The 23,819-nt window shown below is 35.4% G+C and overlaps 1 protein-coding gene across 3 annotated transcripts in view; it reads right to left on the bottom strand.

Annotated features, from left to right (window-relative positions):
* Positions 1 to 23,819, bottom strand: part of MMP16 (matrix metallopeptidase 16) — a 200,871-nt gene that overhangs the window by 28,804 nt on the left and 148,248 nt on the right. For all 3 annotated transcript variants that reach the window (XM_080581664.1, XM_080581666.1, XM_080581665.1), the window contains one exon: positions 22,578 to 22,795. In XM_080581664.1, coding sequence (XP_080437790.1) covers positions 22,578 to 22,795 — 218 coding nt within the window. The remainder of the gene's footprint in view (positions 1 to 22,577; positions 22,796 to 23,819) is intronic.

Here is a 23,819-nt window from a genome sequence, read left to right on the forward strand (position 1 = left end):
AATTGAAAAGAGAGTAATATATCTAAGAATCAGAAAATGGGTATTGAGCAGGGAGAGTGTAAGCTACTTCAGAAACAGTATTATGGATAAAGAGAAATGGTAGGAGAAATGGTAGGATGAAAAAGCAGGAACAGTCACTCAGATTGAATGTTACAGAATTTGTTTTATTTAGAATATGGGATACTTTTGAGAAAAAAAAAAGACAACAAAGCCTTTTAGAGAAAATAAACTGAGTAGAGATTGTACATAAATCATTCTACTCTCAGTAAATACTCTAGGTAATTTTTCCATACGTATGTAGCTTAGTGATTAGATGAAGGGACTAAAATGTAGTACTGTGTGTATGATAATAGCAAGTACCTTCTGCATAAAAGTATTTCTTTGTGGACAATCTTGAATGGAAGACTATTATAGTAAAAAAAATCTCTCATAATGCATAATATATAATACTCTTACAATAAATAAAATTTTGCTTTTCAGTGATGACTGTGGTAAATTGTGTTCTTCATGTTTGATTCTACGAATTCTCAAAAACATTCTATTTGATGCTGGTAAACATTTCTGCAATTTCTTTTTTTTTTCCTTCCCCCCCCCCCCTTTTTTTTTTTTTAAATGAATGTTTAAATCTGTACATCGATGAAGGAGAGTTTCAATCCCATTCCCTGGTATTTTTTCTCACCCTAAACATTCTTCATGTTCCTTAAGGGACAGAACTGATGGTAGGAGAATTAAAAGCAATCTTCAGATATTTCAATTCATCCATAAAAACAGACAAAACAAACTAACTAACTAACTAACTAACAACAACAAAACCACCACCACCACCACAACAAAAACTTGTAGAGATTTTAGTGCAAAATTAGTGGAGATTTTTTGTTTCTCAGAACCTTGCTTTCTCCCTTATCTTTGAACCAATAACCATCACCAACAGTAAAACATTAATGTGCTGCAAAATCTCTAAAGCTCTGCCCTTTATTTTATACTTGATGAATCCCACCTAGAATTCTTTAATGACATGCAGCACCCCAACCCTGACTCAGAGATCTAAAATACACCTAATAAAAACCTCCAGGGTCTGGCTGGGATGGAGTTAACTTTCCCTGCAGTGACCCATATAAGGCTGTGCTCTGCACTTGTAGCTAGAACAGCACTGATACCACACCATTTTTTTGCCTATTGCTGAGCAATACTGGCACAGCATCAAGACTCCCTCTCTCTCTTCCCTCTCCCTGGCCCCCAAAAGAGCCAGCAGGCTGTGGGTGGGCAAGAGGTGGGGAGGAAACATCACTAGGGCAGCCAGCTGACCTAAACTGACTAAAAGGATATTCCATGCAATGTGGTGTCACACTGAGCAATAAAAGCTGGGTAAGGGAAAAGAGAAGGGGAGGCTGTTCTTATGAAAATGTCTGTCCTCCCAAACAACCGCTATATGTATTGAGGCCTCACTTCCCAAGAAGTGTCTGAACATCTCTAGCTGATGACAAGTAGAGAATATCTTTTTCCTCTGTCTTTGCTTCTGTGTGGCTTTTGCTTGTCCCCCCCGCCCCCGCCCCCCCACACACACTTCTCCCTTTAATTAAATTATCCTTATCACAACCCATGAGCCTTTTCCATGAGCCTTTTTTTCCTTCATAATTTCTCCTATCCCCCCTTCCTTTGAAGAAGGGGAGTGAGAGAGCAGTTGTGGTGGAGTTTAGCTATCTATCAAGGTGAAACCACCACAAACAGAAAAACTGTCCAAGGTGATATACATTTTTTAAAAGTACAGAGTTAAATAGAAGAAAAAATTGGAAACTTTTTGAGTGGTAACTTTCATACCTACTTGGCAATGAAGATTAAGTTGCCTTTAAGCAGAAATTAGGACTTGTGATGATTTTACAAGGAATCTTAAAAGTCACTGTGGGTGCACAAGGAAAGAAAAGATTTAAGGCAGATGGTGGGATAGGTGAAAATGTAGGACATATCACAGCTGTAAATTATGATATTTTGACTACGAATATAAAAAATTATGTGGAATCTGCAGAACTCTGTGAAATACCCTCACATTGTATAGAAAGTACCGTATGAATTTCAGTTAGTCAATAATACTCTGACTTAATGTTAAAGTATGTATACAGTGTTGTTACAGGTATTCCACCATCAAAAGATGGAATGAGATGCAAAACTGAAAAACTGAGTACCTACAGCTGCTAGAGAAAGAAGTTTTACCATGACTATATTCCACAGGGATCACTGCTTGGCCTATTTAATTTCCCATGAAAAGGCAAATAAATGTGCCCTAAACATCTGCCCTAAATCAATGTTAACTAAATGCTGAATTCCAATTAATATTGTAGGTTAATACTATTGACAAAACACATAAAAGTTTCAGACTGGGTCATGCCTTCTCCCATAATCTCACCATATGAAAAAGCAGGCCTTTTTCAATGGAAGACTGAAAATACCCAGAAGCTATGCAAAGTTGTAGAGGCAAACTGAAAAATTCAGACAAATGACTATTGTAATTTCTTTCCCATCTGAGAGTTACAAAAACAGCACATGGTAAATAATAAACTATGATGTTTAGAAAATTTAAATTATTCTTCTACAGAGAAAGAAGAGTTCCAGTTATGTACAGAGAAAGATACCAGAAAAGAAAACCTTAGAAACTATCTTTCAAATGACTGTGAGAATGAAAGCTTCATACTACACACCTTAATATGTTCTATATGTATTGTATCCAAATAAAGATAAATCAGGAGTATCCTTTAGCAAATCTTGATCTAATCTCAAAAGGCACTTTTTCACATCTACTTCATCAGTTCATCTGAATTTCATCAGGGGACCCCAATGTCTGGGATCTGGGTCTAGGGGTCAATACTGTTTCTGCCACTGAGTCTTCAGCATGTGGATTCATAGGCTTTGTTCCTACTCATTTGGTTATTTCTTTCATAACATCCATTTTCAACATTACGAATTTGGAATTTATAACATTTGACTTAAAGGACAGGAAAACATAACAGGAAATGTATATATAATAGAAAAAAAATTAAATGCTTTCGAGCAACTTTCTGCAAAATAATTTTAATGGAGCAGAAGAAAGACAGTCTAGGGGATTTAAAAGAAAAAATATTAGCACAATTCAGCTATAAGAATGAGTATTTAAATTATTATTATTATTATTATTATTATTATTTTTACATAAGATTTGTGAGGAAATGTATAGATTAGCTGTATTTCAGTTCCTACTTAATTACACAGAAGAAAACAATTGGTTCTAGTGAGACTGGAATCAGACATTAAATGGATACTACCAATCTAGCTTGTTTTAGGAAACAATTAACTAAATGGGTTATTCTATACACAGACTGGATATTTTAGCTCAACTTATTATTAAGCTAATTCACTTTAAGAACAAAGAATACTCTTTTAAAACTACCAAGGACAATAATAGATGAATGTATAATGCATTGAAGATGATTTATTTGAACTGGTAGAAACAATTCATCTTTCCTAATGAGTTTGAGATAACAGCATGGTTATAATGGGGTAACAATGTGGTCTGAGAAACCACTGTGTGAACTCAGACCATTTAACACTGCTCAGAAACACCTCAGCCCCTCCTATGGTGAGATCCTTAACTTTTTGCTGGAGATGAGACCAACTCACTAGATTCAAACTGTCCTCCACACAAATTAAAGCCATTGTTATGATGAACTCTTTTTCTTAACAGTATGTTTATGCCAACCAAGTCCAGGAGTAAAATAGAGCTACCTGTGACTCAGAGTAGGATTAAGATACTGGTAGACTTACCCATTTACTGTTTATAGGAAGTACTACATTGCACATGGCTTTAACTGTCCATCCTCAGCTGGACTGATTAAATGCTATTTAAAAAAGAAAGCATTCCCCCCCCCCCCCCCCCAGTTTATAATATGCTGTATACATCTCTTTCACAGATATTAAATTAAAGAAAATTGTAATGTGTACTCTTGTTCATCCAAAGTCTGTTACTGTCTTATGCACCAGGAAGACAGAATGCAGTAAGAGAAGATACGAGAGAAGCTGGAGCAAAAATACCATCAAATTTTAAACTATGGTTGATTAGCCAACGTCAGTAAACCCTCTGAAAACTCCCCTGACTTTTTATAGCAATTTCAATGAAATACTATCAGCTGCAACCCATTTTTCCCATTTCTAGTGTTGGACAATGGTAAACCCAAGATGTGTACTTTCTCCTTTATTTTACCTTTCAATTTCTTGTTTTCTATATAAACTTCCTTTTACATTTTCTCTAAAGTATATTCTAGCTATTTGCACCGTGTGTCAGTGCTGAGGTGCTGGCAGCGAGGCCTCTGTGAGGAGAGGCTGGAGCTGCCCCATGTCAGGCACGGCCAATTCCAGACAGTTCCATCCAGCTCCAACGGCTCCACTGTACAACACTGCTGAGCCTGGCAGCCCCTGGGAAAACTTGTTTAGGAAATGGCAAAAACATTGTTCCTCGCTTAAATTTTCTTACATTCAAAACACTTCAATGTTTAGGATCAGATTTGAGGAGGTTAAGGACTTTTTCACATCAAAGAATGAAGTAATAATTATATCTCACTGGATGTCAACAGAAAAAAAAAAAAGTTAAAATATTTTAAAACTCAGTGTTAGCACAGTAATCTTGAGGTGTACAGTGTCTGCAGGTAGGAGAACAATACAGATGGCAGGTCCCCCAAGTAGGCAACTTTTGTTTTAAAATAAAAAAGTTCTGATGCAGAAGAAGGTATCAATGCTTGATTAAAAAAAAAAAAAAAGGCAATAATTCATTTTTTTTGTAATAAGGGTAAGACCTCAGTCCAGAAACAAGTGTTTTTGGAAATGCAAAGCATATGATTTCATGTCTATAAAGGAAATATTTTGGAATAAAAATAAAGGATATTTCATGGTCAATGCATTGTTTTGTCCTCTTTGTTCTGTTTTGGTTTGTTTATTTATTTATCTATTTTCCCCTACACTTCTGATAATTTCTCTTTTCATCTGGATAGAGCCCATTCTTTCTCTCGTACGTCACAATTCTGACTTTTTACATTACTTTTCTACCTGTGTAGTTTATTATGACTTGAGGAAAAATTCACTATTTCACTGTAAATAGCTCTCATTTATGGTTATGAGGATGAACATATATATATATATATATATGTATATATATATTCTATCCCTGGAAATAGTTGACAAAAACATATTGGGCCATTCTGTAATATCTGTAATACTACATAAATATTAACTTTCTCATCAAAACAAGCACTAGATTCTGAAGCTAGAAAAGATCAAGATGATAGCAATTACAACTTAAAACTAACAAACAAAACAAACAACAACAAACACAAAACAAACTCAAAGGAAAACTTCCTGTTTACTGGTCAAAAAGTGGAAACTAGTGAAACTAACATTCTGCTGTGACTGTCAAAAAATATCAAAAATTAAAGACATCAGCTGTGCAACCAACTTATTGATTTATTGATTTATTTGATCAATTTTACCCACTTAATGAGAGTTTTCTAATCAGCCAATTGTTTTTTATTTTTTTCCTTAGAGCTACAGGAAATAGTATTTTTATTTTCCAAAATGGTGATCTGTATTAAATTCTCAGAAAGTCCTAAGTGGAACAATAATTTTTTTCATCATAATTCATTTATAATACCTTTACATGGCATCTACATTATTTTTTAATAGTGGTAGGAAGAGACATTCATTTGTTTTACAGTGAATTGGACAAAATTGGAGTACTCTTTACTCTTTACTGTGGCCCCTTACATTAGAAAAGGTATAATTCTTCTAATTTCCACTGTAGGACAATTCTGAAATGCTCAATATTGTAATATTTGCCAGGAGTTTCTGATCTTATTTCTAGTACACAAATAATAATATTGAATGCCTGACAACAATCTATACAAGAATTCTGCAACTCTTCAACAAGCTTTGAAAAACACCTATATTTAGGCTAGGTTCTGATTCTGAGACAATTACTATACCCAAACACTACATGTGCTTCCCTGGATACCGGATGCATAAGATGCACATAGACACGTGTTAGAAATAAAATCAACTCTTAAAAGTAGATCTTATTCTACTGTAAGTGCCCAAACAGGCCATTTATTTATTTGTTTGTTAAGGAAACAGGCTTGGTACTATTCATACAGAAATGCCAGACAAATTACCTTTTTAAATGAATGCAGTGAACATAGCTTACTTTCAGAGGCATCCACAACCATGGCTATATGTTCTCTTTTGAAAGAGGTGCTTTCATGTAAACCCTGGCCCTCCCCTGTTTGTGCTTGGTGGAGTGGATTAACTAAATGCAGTACATTAGTTAACTTAATTTCTGAGTTAATTTTCCTAACTTAATGACTGCTCTTGCCCTTGCCAGTGCAGATGAAAACAGCTTTTTTCTTTCTTCTTTTTATATATATATATATATATATACATATAAAATCTTCTCTACATTTCAAACTAACAGATTTTAATTACTCCATATCAACAATTTCATTCTAAATTAGGCACAGCTTAGGGCTCCTGCTGGTATTTGGTATTCCATGGCAGTAATTCATTTAAGAACACTTTGATGCATGTTTGGTTAATATTTAATTTTGAAATGTGTCCTCATTTTTTTTCCCGTTCTGTTCTCATTAGTAAATAATTCTTTAACTATATCCTTTGTTTTAATTCTTTCAGTCTTACTAGTCTTATTCAAATATACATATTTTATAGTTTCTTCATTATCAAATTGTATATTAGCTTTTTATAAAACATTTTGATGAATATTCATCTGTCCTGTTTTTGCTATGTAGACAGTAGCCATGGCATTTATGCATTTCCTTTCTTTGTATACATTAACCTTTCAAAAATACTCTGAAGCAACCAAAACCTGTAAGTATCTATAGAATGCTTTTAGTTCAAGGAAAAACTATTATATAGTATACTTTTAAAATGTGCCACTGTATCTTTGGTTACCAACAATGGCTGGATGACACTAGGTCTTTTACATGAAATTCAGCAGTCTCAGAGATCCGTAATAAACACAACGAGTTGATCTGGGCCTTATGTGGAAGACTTCCACACATGATATCACTATCATATACTTCCAAGAGCTCTTCCTGGAAAGTCTTCCATACCAGAACTTGCTTAGTGAACCTATTCCAAATGCAAATCTGACAGTTGCAGGCCTTGCACTACGGTGCAGCTGGAGATCATAGTCCTCAGTGCTATTGCTTTTCTGATGTCCCAGATCTTACTAATGGTAACAACTCAAGTATGAGTCATGCCACTAATGCTGTAACTTTGCCAACTAGATAATTCAAGTAAAAAAAAAAAAAAGTAAAAAAAAAAAAAGTAGAAAAAAAAAAAAGTAGCTAAGCTATCTTCTTTTGGTCTTTTTATTCCTAACTGAGTTTGGCACTTCAGTTCATTCTGATTTTGTCCAAATAACTAAAAAGACTTAGACTCCATAAAATGTTCCCATTGCCACATGATGATTACTCAATATGAACAAACAAACAGCCAGCTATTAGAGACACAAAAAAGACCTGTGAAGACATCAAATCTAGGCTTGCTGCCAGGAATTTCTGGAATGCTCCCATTCCCTCTAATGCTCTGTAGGTAACAGCACATGTGTGATGCACAAAACACTTCATCCACAGGATGAACATTAGGCCTTGACAGAGCAGTTGACTAGTTATTTCCCCAGTAGTGATTGCACAAAACAATCTGTAAGCAATCTGTAAATTTTCTTGAACCCAATTATGTTGCCTGTATCCTTGGGGAGTTCATACAGAAGTCAATGAGTTTAATGAGTTCATGGAGAAATGGTGCATTCTGCACCATGGAAAGATAAGAAAACTGTATATTTTAAAACAATAATTAAAAAAAAATGTTATTAAAATTGAAAAAAATCTCCTGGCCTTCAGGACAAAAAAAAAGTGCTCTGTTAAAGTATATGTTATATTTAAACTGCAAATATTCTTACAGTGATGACTCAAATGGAAAAAGTATGATGCATTTGCATTAACACACATGCTTCTCTATGTATTATAATTCAAACAAGGGATTCTTGATAGATCCCTTTTTCAAACCGTGTAGGGGTTAAACAATGAAAAGGTGTGAAAAGGTTTAATAAGTAGTTGAATGTCAATATGAGGTGAAGATGTCTGCTTTGCAGTAGCTCTCCCTTGTCTCTTTACAAATCATAGTGTAAAGGGAGTTGGAATGAAGATTGACTTTCTGAGAGGCCTGCATTTACACAGGCTGTGTCAACACATTATCATGATTCTTGGAAATATCATGGGATATATGTTGAATATCACGTTTAAATGAGTCACAGCTTTTCTAGTTACCAACACCTACTTCTTGGTACTTCTCTTACATTAATACATTCCCCTCCAGATGCTACGGGAAACCAAATAACCAATAATTTTCTGTAACAGTTTGCTAGCTTAACTCTGACAAACATTTGATCCTCTATTCTATTTGAAATCTCAGTAATACTAATTTTACAACTTCCTTCATCCCTCAAGTCAACGATATTGTATGTCCACTTTTATTCAAATTATTCTTTTATAGCCTGCTTTGCTATTCCATTAAGAAAGAGTATCAATAATTTTGGACTACCTTTTCCATTTAATTAAAATTGGCAAGAGGATTTGAAAACATGCACAATTCCCTAGGAATAGGTTAGATATTAGTATAGATATATTTTCAGAAATGTGTTCCCAGTTGCATGGTATTCCTTGGCAGTATGCTATTCTGTCTTACCTATAATAGCACAGATCTTTGAAAACACATCTATCCCAAAGACCAACTGTAGTGCCTATTATCCTACAGAAAAATTAGGGATTTTTGTCCACGTTTGTTTTTAATTTGTTTTTCTGTCTATCTTGGACCATAAGAAAAAAAAAAATATATATATATATATATATATGGAAAATAAGGATTTCTTTCTTTCTTCCTTTCTTTCTTGGATGTCTTTTTTTTTTTTTTCCACAATAACTTTTATTTCTTTTCAGAATTATATTTTATCTATTTCTCATCGGTCTGACTTTGTTGACTCCACATTTGTAAGGAATAGACATAGAAATATTTGAAAATGGTTCAGGACAGACTTAACTTTGTCCAAGCAAAAAAGACAAACTGTTCTAATTAAATTGAGATAATTGGGTTTTCTCTACCTGTCTATCCTTATCTCTTTATCACTTGTAATATGGACATCTGCTTGAGGGGTGAGCAGAATACAAATGTGTCTGAGTCATCAGGCTTTTCCTGAAAATCAAAAATGCCAGAGGAAAGCAAACCCAATCCCCTGTCTATAATTTTGCCCCCAAATATAGAGATTGATTCAGTATGGAATGTAGGCTATGTAATGGGCTGTCTCTGGGCCTAGATAACCAGAAGTTCATTGAGAATGCAAGAGACAGTATGACCCGCTTCATCAAAGTTTCTAGACACTGGCAGGAAAAACACTGAAAAAAAGTTAAATGGAGAAATTATGATTAAGCCAAAGCCATAATTACTCATTTCTAGTTTCTTTAACTCAGCTAGCTACCACCAGCAACCAAAGAAGACTGGAAAAGTCCAAATAGAACACAAAAGGATTAACTCATTAAAAAGTAAATTTTAGCTACATGAGTAAGCCTGTGGACTGTGAACCATTGCATGTCTGGGAGCTTATTTAGTATCATTTCAAGATACAGCAAGCTCCTAAGTCTCTTTTTACTGGGGAAATAAAATATATGTTATTACTCTTCACTATTGTTGGCCAAAAGTTCACGAAGACAAGGGAGTACCAAACTGTATCCACCAAGATTAACCAAAAACAACTGTCACAAAACTATTCTTGGCACTGTATGAACATAGAAATTAGTACTCCAAATTAGTACTCCATCTATGTATTAGCACATATATGTATTAATACAGTTTTCATTGCCTTGATGTAATGATCTTTGTACTCTAGAATGCATTGTCATAAATGACATTTATAAAGAATGTAAGAATGTGTTTAATTTTATACCTCAACCTTTCTAAACTCAAATAAATTCTTCCTAATCTTCCTTCTTTGTTTCTGTATTATCGACATTGTCTGTGGAAGTCAACTAATGAAATGCTCTGAAGGCCAAAAAATCCCAGCCCTATGTCCCAAAATGTTTTTCCTATGCCTTCCAGTAACTAATGGCGGTGTACATGAAAGATCGTGAGGGGCTTTTTATCAGGAATTGTAGCAATAGGACAACAAGTAATGGTTTTAAACAAAAATATGGTAGACTTAGATTGGATATTCAGAAGAAATTCTTTATTATGAGGTTGGTGAGGTACTGGAAGAGACTATCCAGAGAAGCTGTGGATGCCCGATCTCTGGAAGTGTTCCAGGCCAGGTTGGATGGAGCTTTGAGCAAACTGGTCTATTGAAAAATCTCTCTGTCTATGGCAAGGGGTTGGAACTAGATGATCTTTAGAGGTCCCTTCTAACCCAAAATATTCTATGATGCTATGATTTTATGAACTGAGACAGAGAAGTCCACACAAGTGACTAGTCCAGACCAAGATGTACAGACCAGTACATAATCAAATTCAGCTTTTAAAAATACACATGCATTGAATACAGGTTTCTGATAACTCAGTCTTTCATGTTGCTTAGTGAATGAATGAAGCAATAAGCTCTGATATGCTGATAACATATGAAAATAGAGAAAGACATGATGTAAGGAACTCTGTAGGGGAGTCATTTTGGATTCAAGCCCCTGAACAGCTAAGACACTAATACATGCTGTTTGATCACAGCTTGTAATCTATGAATTTGTGCTGACAACAACAACAACAAAATCTATCTTGGTACAAATCAGGCTTTGAGTACCATGCTGCACTACTAAGTAAATCTTCCGCATGGAAGTGGCAGGATTAGAAAAAGTTTGCAGTGGTTCCCACTGTAATCTGTGGCTAAACAGATATATTCTTGATGTGATCCAGAGTTGAGACTGACAGAAATGGGCAAAGAGAAAAGCAGGCCATGGAGACAGGAATATCAAGCAAAGAGCAACCAACAATGATACCTGCTGCAACAACACAGATATAAAAATGTTGTATATTTAGAATCATAGAATGGGTCGGGTTGGAAGGGACCTTGAGATCATCTAATCTGAACCCCCCTGCCATAGGGAGGGACACCAACCACTAGATCAGGTTGCCCAGAGGCTCATCTAACCTGGTCTTAAATACCTCCAGGGATGGGGCATCCACAGTCTCTCTTGGCAACCTGTTCCAGTGCATCACCAACCTCTGAGTGAAGAACTTCCTCTTAATCTCTAACCTAAATCTCTCCTCTTTTAGTTTAAAACCATTCCTACTTGTTCTGCCATTATCTGATTGAGCAAATTTGATTGTCTTTGCTTAGTCACTCAGATACAGGGATTAAATCTTGAAGAAACTGAAGGACTTTCTAACAGTGCGTATATGATACTGTAGAATAAATATGACTACAGATAAACTGTGAATTTACAATTTAAAGCAGTAAATGACTGTGGGTGACTATAGAGCTGGACAGATATCACCAAAACGTCTGCAAAGGCCCCATCATGGTACGATTGAAAAGAAACACTGGTGCTCTGCTAGGGAGAAGGGGAAATCATTGAATTCTATTATCAAGTATATTGTTTGATCTAATAATACAGTCTGTTCTCCTCAGTGATGATACTCTCACTGGACAGATTTGTCAGATCATTACTTCAAATTTTCCCTGTCCCATTTCAATTTATAGACTGGACAAGCAATATTATCTCATTATATAGCAAAACAGTTCTTGATTTCATATGCTTAATATTACCATCTAATGTGTTGTTTCTTGTGTTATTTTACCTAATATCTATTACTCATAGTTGGTAGTCTCCCTGTCATGTCAAAGGTACTTAACTCTGGTGAAATCTTGATTCTGTTAAGGTCAATGGACTTTTTCACATTAGTTTTAGCTGGGCCAAGAATTCACTCAGTAGGCAAGGAAGAATGCACTTCAAAAAATATTCAAGCTATGAAAAAGAAGATATAGAGTTTTGATAAATGCTTATTATAAGTTTGTTATATTTTAGTAGATTTTCAAATTGCAAAAGGTTTTTCATTCATTTGTTGGAAAAACTAAGTGCATGGATGTTGCTTAATTATTTAAGACTTCAACTGCTTAGTAGTGCAGTGTTTTGCACAGGAAACAACTAATTTAGGGGAACAAATGAGATGCGTTTCTTTTCATCTCTGTTAAACTTCTGTGTTGTTGATCCTTAACCTCTTGAATGGGCAATAAATAAAAAAAGTAAATGAATAATTAAAACACACACAAATACTTCTGGAATATAAAGCCTTAGCTGCAAATCAAAATTAAGCAAATATTTCCAAGACTAATCAATAACACTGCTTGAAAAAGCTTACATTACAAATCATTACAATTGTTTCCCAAAATCTCTACATAAATTAGTTGAAAGGCCACAATTTTGTACAACAAGAAATTTTAATTAAGTCTTGTGCTTGAAATGTTTCTCCAATTACTCCCTTTGGTTCCATTAAGATGTAGCCCCAATTAAAATGTATTGTTAATATTGTCAATATTCCAAGGTAACACTTGCTGGTGCCTCCATGTAATTTTAAATAATTCCTTGCCGTGAAATTTTGTAATTATTTTTTGTCTTTTTGATTTTATTTTTTTTTTTTGTTATTCTATTGCATAAATATTTTTTTCATCAGTGGAACATTCAAACAGTTATTCTCTGAAAATAATCAAGTTTAAAAAGATTAAATACATTTTGTACCCAAGTATTCTGTTAAGGCTTTTTGTTACGTTTTTGCTGTAGTAACATAGCAAGTAAAAAAATTTATTGGTTCACAGTTACAAGTGACTGTAACAAGTAAACATTGTAACTGTGAGAAGAAAATCAGGATTTGATCTTTCACCTTTAATTTGCACTGTTAGTACTTACTCAAATGGGTATGCTCACCAAGGGCTTTTATGTTAATATATTTTCCTCACTGAGATCTCTGTTTACCTTTCATTATTCATAAGACATAAATTTGCCAGATCAAAGTCTTTTATGTTTATTCACTTATCTATATTTTTGATTTTTTCTTCAATATTTATCAGTGGCATGCAGAGTTATAATTTTCCTGTATTTCTTTCATTTGATGTTATATTAAACTTGCTCTGATCATAAGCACAATTAAATTACTGGTCATCTAGGTTTCAGAATAAACTCTTGACATATGTGGGGAAAAGAAGGGGTGACAGTTATATTCAATGACTAACTAAAATAGCAATTTTTGTTATTCTACATATCCACAAGTAAGAACGTATAAGCATGTTATCATTTATGGATTATTTTGGGTGAAGTAAGAGAAAGCCATAATTCTATTTTTACAAGTATTTTCCTAAGAATATGTACAGATTTGACCCACTGTATCCTTTTACATAGAGTGGCAGAGATCTTCAGATTCCACCAACTCTATGAATATATATATATATATATATAGGCACATACAAAAATGACTAATTCTTGGAATTTTGGCTTCCAAATAGTAAGTCTCACATTTTTTTTCCCACTATTTATTAGGTTAAAACTAAGTCAGAAATAAGAATTTGTTGACATTCATGTTTAACTGTCTAACCTTTAAAGACACATCCCACATCCTACCACTACATTTTTATATGGGTTCATACAAGTATTTGAGAAATTTTGTTGAGCTCAGTTTTGCCTACCCCATTGTGAAAAATCTTTTTAATGTGATGACTGTGTGGGGTAGGAAGTGTAGGTGTAATGGATCATCATGAGAACAGAAGGAAAGGATTAGTATTTGAATAAAGTGTTTTAGACCAGAGCCTGACCCTTGAAGTGGAGGTTGATTTCTCCTGAAAGCTGATACAGGGAAAGGAGTCAGGAGAGGATCTGTCTTGCACAGCTGGAGGTGGTGGCTCCCCACAGTCCCCTCTGTTAGTGCTTTGTGATCAGCAGCTGCATACATGTCTGCTGTGCCTGGCCCCTTCTCCTGACATGAACATAGCAGTCACAAAACAGACCCCTGATTAAATCTCACTAGATACTCCCTGTTAGAGCTGTAGCCTAAAAGAGACAATGGATCACATGCTATGGGGACATGAATTGGTAAAACAGTCAAATTTCAATGGATTCACAGCATCACAGAATGACTGAGTTTAGAAGGGACCTATGGAGGATTCAGAGGAGTATGAAGAAATGCTCAATCTCCTCCTTTGGAGGAGAGTGGGGAAAGCAGGTGATGCAGAGACAATTTGCAAATCTATTCCTTTCTAGTCCTCACATTTTAATACCTACATAAAATCACAATAGGGCTGAGGTTGGAAGGCACCACTGAAGATCCAAACCCCTCCTTTGCTCAAAGCAGAATCAGATGAAGCCCAGGGCTGTGTCCAGTCAGGTTTTGAAGCTCCACAAAGGTTTTGAGGCTCCAGAGGATCCACAGCTTCTATGGACAACCTGTTGCAGTGTTTGATCGGTAAGGATTTACAATGGGAAGGTACTTTCCTATGTTTAAATTGAATTTAAATTGAATTTAAACAAGTGTTTCTGTCTTATTTTTCACCCAGGGATAATAGAATTCAGAAAGATGTTAGTATGTAATTTAAGGTTATGTCTCAGCAGTATGTCATTCAAACTTGTGTTAAGGAGATAGTCAAACAGCAGGTACCATTGTGTCACTCAAAAAAATGGCTTGAGGAGAAATAATAATATGAGTTTTGCATGGGAGGGTTTATTTAGGTCAAGATGGTGTGGGCAATGACATGTTAACAACATGGTAATATCACTTGCATTGAATGAGAGGATTGTGTGGTACAACATCAAGGTGCCCACAAAGACACCAGTGTCTAAGGGCTGGCTGACCTTCAGAAAAATCTGAACTACATTTATAGCGGAACTGTTTGGCCTCAGAGGACAGACTGTATCTAATTAAAAGCAAAGCACACATGATGGACATGAGAGAAGCTCAGTGCCATCTGCTTTGCTGCTGATCAAATCCTTTCACACTACACTGTTCGCCAATGAAAACATAGCCTTCTTGGAAAAAAATAGTACTTTTCTGTCTGACAAATCTAAGGCTCTGCTGAAGATATCGAGTCACGCATCTTTCTGAAGTTATGATTTATAATAGGCCAGTACATAAATAATAGGAATTTTATTAGCCAGATATTAGACTGTTAATCAGTTCAAGTTGCTTATGAGTTTCAATAACATATATATACATTAAACTTGCACTCTTGTAAATAAATCCCTAGTAATATATAGCTATAATTCTTTATACTTTTCTATACATGATACTCGTATGTACACAAATGTACATGTAGGTTAGTAAGTGCTACTTAATAAGTGTAGCTATGACTGGGTTGCCATCTTTCAAATGGACATAAAACTGTGTCCATAACAATTTTTTTCAAAGATGAGTGGGAGGATTTTTAAATGTCTTACTCTGGGAAGTTTATGACTCACATGATTACATTCTTGTCTAGATTTCCCTGCAGCTGTATGGAGTATACTACCTGCTTCCCATACAGTGATGTACAGACAGTGCATTTTAACGTTGTGAAACATGGTAGCTAAAGTCCTTTCCTAACTTAGAAGCACACTGAAAGATTTTCCAAACTTTATTTAAATATTTTGTCATCAGCCAATGAAAGTACCTATATACCAAAAATACATGAACTATGACTTTTTAGCATTCCAGCACTTCCCTGCTTTTGTCCTTGACATCATACAACTTGTTTTTGTGCCATGAAACATCCATCTTGTACACTTCCAATGGGCTTGGTCTACTGTGATACATTGACATCCCCCCTGAACTTTTGCCACTTTTCTCCTTCCTTTTCAACAAAGAACCTGAGTTACATGAATTAAAGCTCTTCTCCTGCAGGAAGGCTCTGCAGGAGGATCTGGATAGGCTGGAGCGATGGGCTGAGGTCAACTGTATGAAGTTCAACAAGGCCAAGTGCCGGGTCCTGCACCTGGGGCGCAACAACCCCAAGCAGAGCTACAGGCTGGGAGATGAGTGGTTGGAAAGCTGCCTGTCCGAGAAGGACCTGGGAGTATTGGTTGATAGTCGGCTGAATATGAGCCAGCAGTGTGCCCAGGTGGCCAAGAAGGCCAACAGCATCCTGGCTTGCATAAGAAGCAGTGTGGCCAGCAGGTCGAGGGAAGTGATTGTGCCCCTGTACTCAGCTCTGGTGAGGCCGCACCTCGAGTACTGTGTTCAGTTTTGGGCCCCTCGCTACAGGAAGGACATGGACGTGCTCGAGCGAGTCCAGAGAAGGGCGACCAAGCTGGTGAGGGGTCTGGAGAACAAGTCTTACGAGGAGCGGCTGAGGGAGCTGGGCTTGTTCAGCCTGGAGAAGAGGAGGCTCAGGGGCGACCTTATCGCTCTCTACAGTTACCTTAAAGGAGGCTGTAGCGAGGTGGGGGTTGGTCTGTTCTCCTACGTGCCTGGTGACAGGACGAGGGGGAATGGGCGAAAGTTGCGACAGGGGAGTTTTAGGTTGGATGTTAGGAAGTACTTCTTTACCGAAAGGGTTATTAAGCATTGGAACGGGCTGCCCAGGGAGGTGGTGGAGTCACCATCCCTGGAGGTCTTTAAAAGACGTTTAGATGTAGAGCTTAGCGATATGGTTTAGTGGAGTACTTAGTGTTAGGTCGAAGGCTGGACTCGATGATCTTGAGGTCTCTTCCAACCTAGAAATCTGTGATACTGTGATACTGTGAAAGCTGTCGTCCTCCCTAATGAGTACAAAAATAGCAAATCCCATCAGGTTATTCTTCCTATCATAAAGATATGAAAAAGAGGTAGAAAGGAATCTGCTATCTGCAGTCTTAGCTACTTCTGACCTCCTGTTCCTGGTCTTTTACAGTTGATATGTTAAGTGTTTTTCCCTCTCAGATCCCAAAGTGTTTACCTCCACAGCATCCTCTTCTGAACTTTTCCAGGCTGCAATTGACAGACCAGACATCCACAGCATTATGAGACAAAAACAGCTACACAAACAGTCCAGGAGGCCTTTGAAAAAATATATGCTTTCAAATTCTGTGGAGTCAAGTCTCTTATTGTGTCTATTTCTTCATCTCTACTTTTTATTAGTAGTATTTTCCCTCTGTCTCTCAGATTTTTTTTATTACACCAACCAGTCTAATGATTAGTCAATACTAAAATGCTTTAAAAATTCCTCTTTTGTTTAATACATATCAAGAAACATTTTTTTTTCTTCTTTTGTGTTTAACAGCATACTCTATATAAATACACAATTCCAAAACAGATACTGAATGGCATCTATACAGTTATGTATGAAAGCAACTGCAGCCTAAACTAATGCTAAAGGCTAATGACAGCCTAATTAGCTTGGTTTGTTTGGCACTTCATAAATGTTTTTACAGTGGTTCTTAGCAGATGAAGAGTCAGAAAACAAATTTCTGCAAGTTGTGGAGAAATTACTATAAAATAGTAAAACGCAGCCTTTTAAGGCCTTCCTAAAATTGTTTCCATATTCTACCATCTGTAACACTAACATTTCAGAAGACATTTCTCTAAGCTGTAAATGCTCTTGCCCTGGTGGACACACTTCTTTCTCTACACTTACATTACATTTCAACAAAAACCCTATTAAATGGAAATGGTTAAATCTGGTATTCTTGAAGGAGCGAGTTAACTTTTCAAACATGAGTACTAAAACCATTATGGATCATATAATATCCATAATACATTCATTTGTTTCTTAAGGAGTTAGCATTAAACAAAGCAGAAAGTACTAATGCAAGCTCTATGAGGTGTTCTTCTGCGAAGCAAACTCCTGTTTCAAAAAACAAAGAAATGTGACCAGTCTCTCTAATGTGCTGATTCTGAAGGACAATTTCAACACATGTGGTGCTTAATTTTCTAGATGTACCCAGTTCAAAAAGCTAAAGATTTTGTTAAAATCAGTATAAACTTAAAAGAAGCATAAAGCAAAAAAATAATAACAGCAGTAACACATATTGTTGAAACAGAGTAGAGGTAATTTTGCTGACAAGGAACAATCAACATATAGTCAAACACAAGCTATACACACCTCAAAAATTACACAACAACCAGTGTGACTCTGTCTGCATACTGATAGATAGCACATCTGAGAGACACTAATTTCTGTGCACCATTGAACCCCTTGAAACCCTTTTTTTTTTTTTTTTAAATTAACTGTACAAAATATTCAGAAAGCATTAACATAAGTACCTTTATGGGTAGGACATCCAATATCATCTTCAAAACTCTCTCTCTCTCTCTTTTTTTTTTTTTTTTTTTTCTACAGAAGATTGAAAAAGCATGCTGTAAACATCTTCACTAATGGATCGTATCTGGTGACCTTAGAAAATGGGGATCCTTTTCATTGAGGACCCTAGAGGTACTTCCAGGAGACTTTAAGAAGAAAACAGGATTGTCAAATATAACATACTACTATACACAGTGGCGGAGAAGTTTTTCCATTAAAAGCAGGAAGACCAACAGTGTCATACCACTTAGCACAACTTTTCCAGAAAAGGAGGACCAATTTGTTTTTTCTCCATTTTTCAGCATTTTCTATGTCCCTGGAGAGTCCTAACTAAACAGAGGGAGAAAATAGCTGGAGAAAATACTGGAAATGAGAGTGACAGCTAATACTAATTGCATTCAGAATAAATGCAGAAGCTAACAGGAACCTCAAGATAAAAACTTGGCACTCATGAATTTTGGCATAGAAAGTCTTGTCCTGATGGTTGCTTATACCAGTTCAAGCACATTTTAAATAATAACAGTAATTTTAAAACTACATTCAATTAAGACAAACTTCATACATTTTCAAATATCATTTGATGAAAACTGAAGCCAATACTTAAAATAAACTAATTTCCTTCCTTTTTTTTTTTAATTATTTTTTTAGCATACTATGTCTCCATGCCATATAGCTAGCATTGGCATTTTAAGGGCACCTAATTTAATGAATTCAGGAAAAATTCTTTTGGGAACAATACATTTGTATAGCAGTAATCCATATATATTTGTTGAAAAACATTTTTTTTCCCATAAAATCCAGTAATTTCTACCAAAAGAGTTCACCTGCAAAATTCTAATTTTATTTGCTGATCTTTGAGGAATCTTTAACAGGTTGATTGCTTTACTTCTGTATTTACCAGTCATGTTACATTAAGAACAATTCTTCTTTATTTCATTTCTTAAACCACACAAATTTTATCGAGTGTTGCTAGAACTGCTATTTTGTCAAATTGATGGAAAACAGTTAAAGAAGGATAAGCGTAGATTCCATTTTCCTTTTAAGTTTACTGTTATTCAATTTAACTCTGGTTCTAGCCATTTGAGAATACCGGATATTCTTAAAACCACAAACAAAACTCATCTATTTGACAGAACGCAGCAATTGCCTCTAATATTCTGATACCCTTAAGTATACCTAATAGCTAAACAGCCAACAGAAAGCAATCTTCTTGAAATTAATATTGTTTGTCATCTGCTATGAAAATCCACAGTGTACCTCAAACTCAAACTGCTATCTTTTGTGCTTCAGTTTTATGTTTAAATTAGAATTTAATTATTCAAAAGGGCTTGCATTCTTCAACTCTGTGGCTAAGCTCCCAAGCAATTTCAAGGATTATTTAAACAAATTGAGCACCTGATCTTGAAACTGGCCCATGAGATAAAAATATTAGCTATTTTCATTTTGAAATTGGTACACAGCACACATGCTATTCAGAAGGCAGTAAAATTTGCCACTACACAGTCATCACAGACCTGTGAATAAAGAGAAAGAAAGGAAAGGATATCATTTGATTAGCCTCCAACTTGATTAATTTTAACTCATCTGGGAACTATCCAGCAATAATTCTTCCAATGAAGGTCATAATTCTTCTTTAATTGTTTCCACCTGGTACAGTACTGCCATCAATTCCCTCTTTTCTCCACCTCTCTGTATCTGGTTCTCAGCCTGTTGCTCATGCCTTCCCAGGCTTTCTTTGTACTAGCATTAAGGAGCAGGAGTCAGGCGGTTGCCTTTTTCAGTTGTGTCAGCCAACAGAACCCCCAGCTTCACTTCCTTCACTGGTGGATGCTCTCCTTGAATTCATTCCTTATTCCAGTTTATACCTTTTGAGAATGAATTCTTGCCCTGCTCCTGCTACAGTCTGATGTGCCAAGCTTTCACTTGTAACCTGCCCTCACTGATATTCTGCACAGGAAAGTAGAAAAATAACAACCCCTGACTTTCTGACTTTTCTAATTCCTTCTCCCCTTTCCTGATTCTTTCACGCTCCTCCCCATGCACACACACACGAGAGAGAGAGAATCACAACCAGGTAATGAGACTGTCTTAGTAGACGAAAATCATTAACGAATTAATTTCTGAATCAGAATGTTCAGAATGGCCTAATAACCCAAGGATTCAATGACACACAGACTACAAAAACAGGATTTGTATACTTAACTAAATCCCATTGTTTAGCGCGCTAACCCAAGTTATCTCTTGCCATGCTGCCATGGACTCTGAAGAGAAAATGAGAACTGTGGGACCCTTAAAGAAATTCATCCAGACAAATGTCATCTTTTTCTTGCCTTCCAACATCTTGCTTTTAAGATTGAAGCAATTGAATTTTGTAATTCTAAACTCTAGACATAAAACCTGTAAACACTCTGTTACTGGTTGTTTTCTCTGATAATATTTGACCATGTTTCTTCATTAGAGTGTGGACATCAGGAATAAAATTTTAGTTTTAGAACATAAATGCACGCTAGAAAGTATATAAGCTATACAGTAAATATGTAGCGATATATGTAGTGTTAAGGCAATAAGCAGCAAACAACTTTCCAAGAAAACACAGTTTTTCTTTTCAATCAGAATAGTAAAGAGTGATCAGTAATGGTGGTCAATCTATTTATCTAAGAACACTGACTTGGCTAGACAGGAAATTTTGTATTAGTGGGATAGCATTTCACTATTTATCGATTTATGTCTAAAATAAATGAATGTTTTATTGCTCTTGAGGTGGATGATATGAGATTGAAGTAGATATTTTAATATCCTGCTTAATGTCAAGTTAGAAAATTAGATTCTTCCTTAACCTTTGAGTTTTAGTCATAAAAAGACTGATAGTTCAAGACCTCCCAGAGTTTGAAGATGTACCATGTATTCAAATGAAAAGGGCTGACAGCCCCAGGGATGACAAAATACTTAGCTGTTCCTGGAAAAAAATATTTTTTTGCTCATTGGGTTATGAAGTTTTTCATCAATAATTGGGTTGTGAAGTTATTCATCAATAATTGGTTACTCATCAATAATTGGGATGAATTAATGTAAAGCTATTGGTAAATATTTTTCCTAAGTTATGCTACAGAAAGTGAAAGTCTGAGTAGTACTGCTAAAGAGATTTACATGGAGCAATACAGTACATAAAAAGAAAACATGTTAAGGGAGAAATGGTCCCACCAGAAAGAACAACAAAAAGAAAGAATCAAAAAGCAAAACAAAACAAAGCAAAACAAAAAAAAACACATTGAATTGAGAGCTTCATGCTTTAGGACAAATTCATCTATACTTGTGATATTGATGAAGGAAAAAATACTATCCATTCATATGAAAGGCCCTAGCTATGATGTTGAATCATGACATATATTTACAAAACAAAGATCCCACGCTTCCTATTGCTGAAGCACATTTGACACAGCGATAGTTCAAAATAATAGATTATCCTCTTTCATGTTTCCAGAACACAGCAATACCTGTCAGCAAATTGTCTTAAGATTTAAGACACTGAATAATAAAGATTTTGTAATTATTTTTCAACATTCAATGTCTTCTGGAAACTGTACTTCCTATGATAGTTTTGATGTCCATGAGCCTTAGCAAAGTCCTTCTATCAAAAGACTGCCTTTCAGATCAGTTTGATTAATTCAGTTTGTCGCATATATCACATTTATCAGCTTAGAGCAAGATGACTGGAAATAAACAGCAACCCATTTGCAATAAGATTTTTGTATTTTTGTGACAAAGACCTTTACTTAGATGTGGGTTTAATGCAACCACAACACAATGACACACATCTATTGTAAATGACAGATCTAATAATAAAGTTAAAATTATAGCTCTGGGCAAAATAAATAAATAAATAAATAAATGAATAAATAAAATTAAGACACACGATATCTACTATATGTCTGAATGTAGCTGTATTCCCAGCAAAGTCATTCTTACTAGCTCCTACTCATGAGCTGATTTATGTTTTTTTATCTCTCCATAACCTGCAGCATTTATTTACCCTTGCATTTTGAGGCATTACAGTTTCTGCTGACATGGGTATTTTCCCCAAATGGAACATTACAGCAGTCCCTTGCTAGATATTTAAGCTATGTGTATGTTTATTTTTTATTTTCTTTCTTGAACTTTCTAACTGTGAGAGGGCTGGGAAAGCGGAGTCAGGATGAATGAGAGTTTGCTTAAAAAAAAAAAAAGTAGAAATGTAGACATTTGATGTAACATTGAAAAATTCACAACCTCCTACCTTGAAAACAAACATTTCCCGGCGAAGAATAGCAAGAGTGTTGAAGTTCCCATCACAGATGTTAGGTTTGGCCCCAGGATAGGAAGGTTTGTCACCAGTGGGTGGCCGGGGAGGTTTAGGTTGTCTGTCATTCTTCCGCGGGTCTGCTGGAGGGATCGAACGATGTGGGGGCACTGTTGGCAGAGGTCTTGTTGGTGGTGGGATCCTGTCAGGTGGACCTTTAAAAATAGTAGCAAGGGATAATTTACATGGCTATCAGTGACATTTCAAGAAGAAATACAAAGAAACCCTGCTGTAAGCAGTGCAAATCCTACAGTGGGTGGAAAATGGAAAAAGTGACCTAATCAGTCTTTCTCCTGTTGCTAAAGGGTATAAAGAAGGAATACCACAGAACCAAGGCACTAATGAAGAAAATAATTATTTTTCACTATTCAGGATCTTTCTTCTTTATTGGAACAACAATCCAATAAAACCTTCAAGGGATTTATTCATCACATATACTTTACCAAGTGAATAAGAACTGTTCAGAAAGAATCATTGTCTCTTGAATAAAATAAAGGGAATAAACAAACAAAACTTTTCCTAAATAGACTATCACCAGTCAATGGGTTTACAAACCATCTTTTTAACTTCCACCTATCAATTTGCATATGCGTATGTATGAAATATGTGATAATTTCTATTGACCCAATTTTTAGGCAAAGTACTATCTTATTCAGAACATCTTCCCAGCTTTCCACACTTCCCTTTGCTATGTATAGATGGTCTTAAAACTGGATTTCAAATCCTATGCATCCACATAAAAAAAAAAAAAAAGATAATAATTTGCATTTTTCTTCAAAATTCTGAAATTAATTGTTTATGTTTTATATTTAATTTTTATTTTTTGGTGAGTTTAACAAAGCCAGATACTTGGTAATTAGAAGAATTTCTGAGGATAAATGTATTGAAAAGGAATAACTAAAACTGTATAATGTTTTAAACAAATTTTTATTATTGTAGATACATTTTCTGTCATAATATACAAGGTTTGATGAAAGGTAAAATAACTATCCCACCCATAAGTTCTCTATCTGAAAGTCCAATGGGCTTCCTAGAGAGATGCTTTTCATGTATATAAATATATATATATTTCCTTCCGGATATGCAAGGATGGAATCAGGAAAGGCAAAGCACAGATGGAACTGAACTTGGCAAGGGATGCAAAGAATAACAAGAAGGGATTCTGTAGGTACATTGGTC

This window comes from Anser brachyrhynchus, assembly GCF_964034855.1.
Source record: "Anser brachyrhynchus genome assembly, chromosome: 2".
In the NCBI taxonomy this organism is placed as follows: Eukaryota; Metazoa; Chordata; class Aves; order Anseriformes; family Anatidae; genus Anser; species Anser brachyrhynchus.